At 58.3% G+C, this 635-nt stretch overlaps 1 gene segment (V, D, J or C); it reads left to right on the top strand.

The window, feature by feature from the left end:
- Window positions 1-502: 502 nt before the first annotated feature.
- LOC104625415 overlaps window positions 503-635 on the top strand; it is a gene marked incomplete at both ends in the record, with an annotated part of 285 nt that continues 152 nt past the window's right edge. Inside the window, 1 exon segment of the V gene segment in view lies at window positions 503-589. Coding sequence covers window positions 503-589 — 87 coding nt within the window.

Raw genomic sequence — 635 nt, forward strand, 5'->3', positions numbered from 1 at the left:
ATTGGGTGAGCTACGGCGGCAGCAACTATGGTGTCTGGTGACAGTAAGCAATAGGAAGTGAGACAGAGACCTGGAAGTCAGAGGAAGATTCTCTGCCCTTCTTGCTCCTGGCCAAGCAAAGTTGTGGCTCCTGGGCTGAGCCAGGTTTCTGTCCCCTCTGCATGACCATGGCAAGGAATGTCCAGCCTTTCATATCCTAGAGCACTCAAGGTGGCTTTGTGGCTGGGGACGAATGTCCTTGTCCCTACCAAATTCACAGTGTGACCTTGTCTGCCACCCCACTGCCTCTTGCTACTGATGTCCATGTCCTCCTGCTACTGCCAGAGCTGTCTCCACGCTGGGATGCGTTCAGCTGGGGTCTGCTCCCCAAATTTACCTGTGTCTGTGCTTGCATCCATTCTTCTCCGACTGTGGCGTTCCCCATCCTGCTGCCCGGGTAGGGCTGTGTTCCTGGGGCACTGGCCAAGCCCCATCTTTTCCCCTCTCTCCTCTTCCTCTCCAGGTTCCCTGGCCCAGGCAGCGCTGACTCAGCCGCCCTCCGTGTCAGCGAAGCTGGGACAAACCGTCCAGATCACCTGCTCCGGTGGTGGTAGCTACTATGGCTGGGCCCAGCACAAGACGCCCGGCCACGCCCC

The sequence above is a fragment of the Phaethon lepturus genome, unplaced genomic scaffold (assembly GCF_000687285.1).
Source record: "Phaethon lepturus isolate BGI_N335 unplaced genomic scaffold, ASM68728v1 scaffold11988, whole genome shotgun sequence".
NCBI lineage: Eukaryota > Metazoa > Chordata > Aves > Phaethontiformes > Phaethontidae > Phaethon > Phaethon lepturus.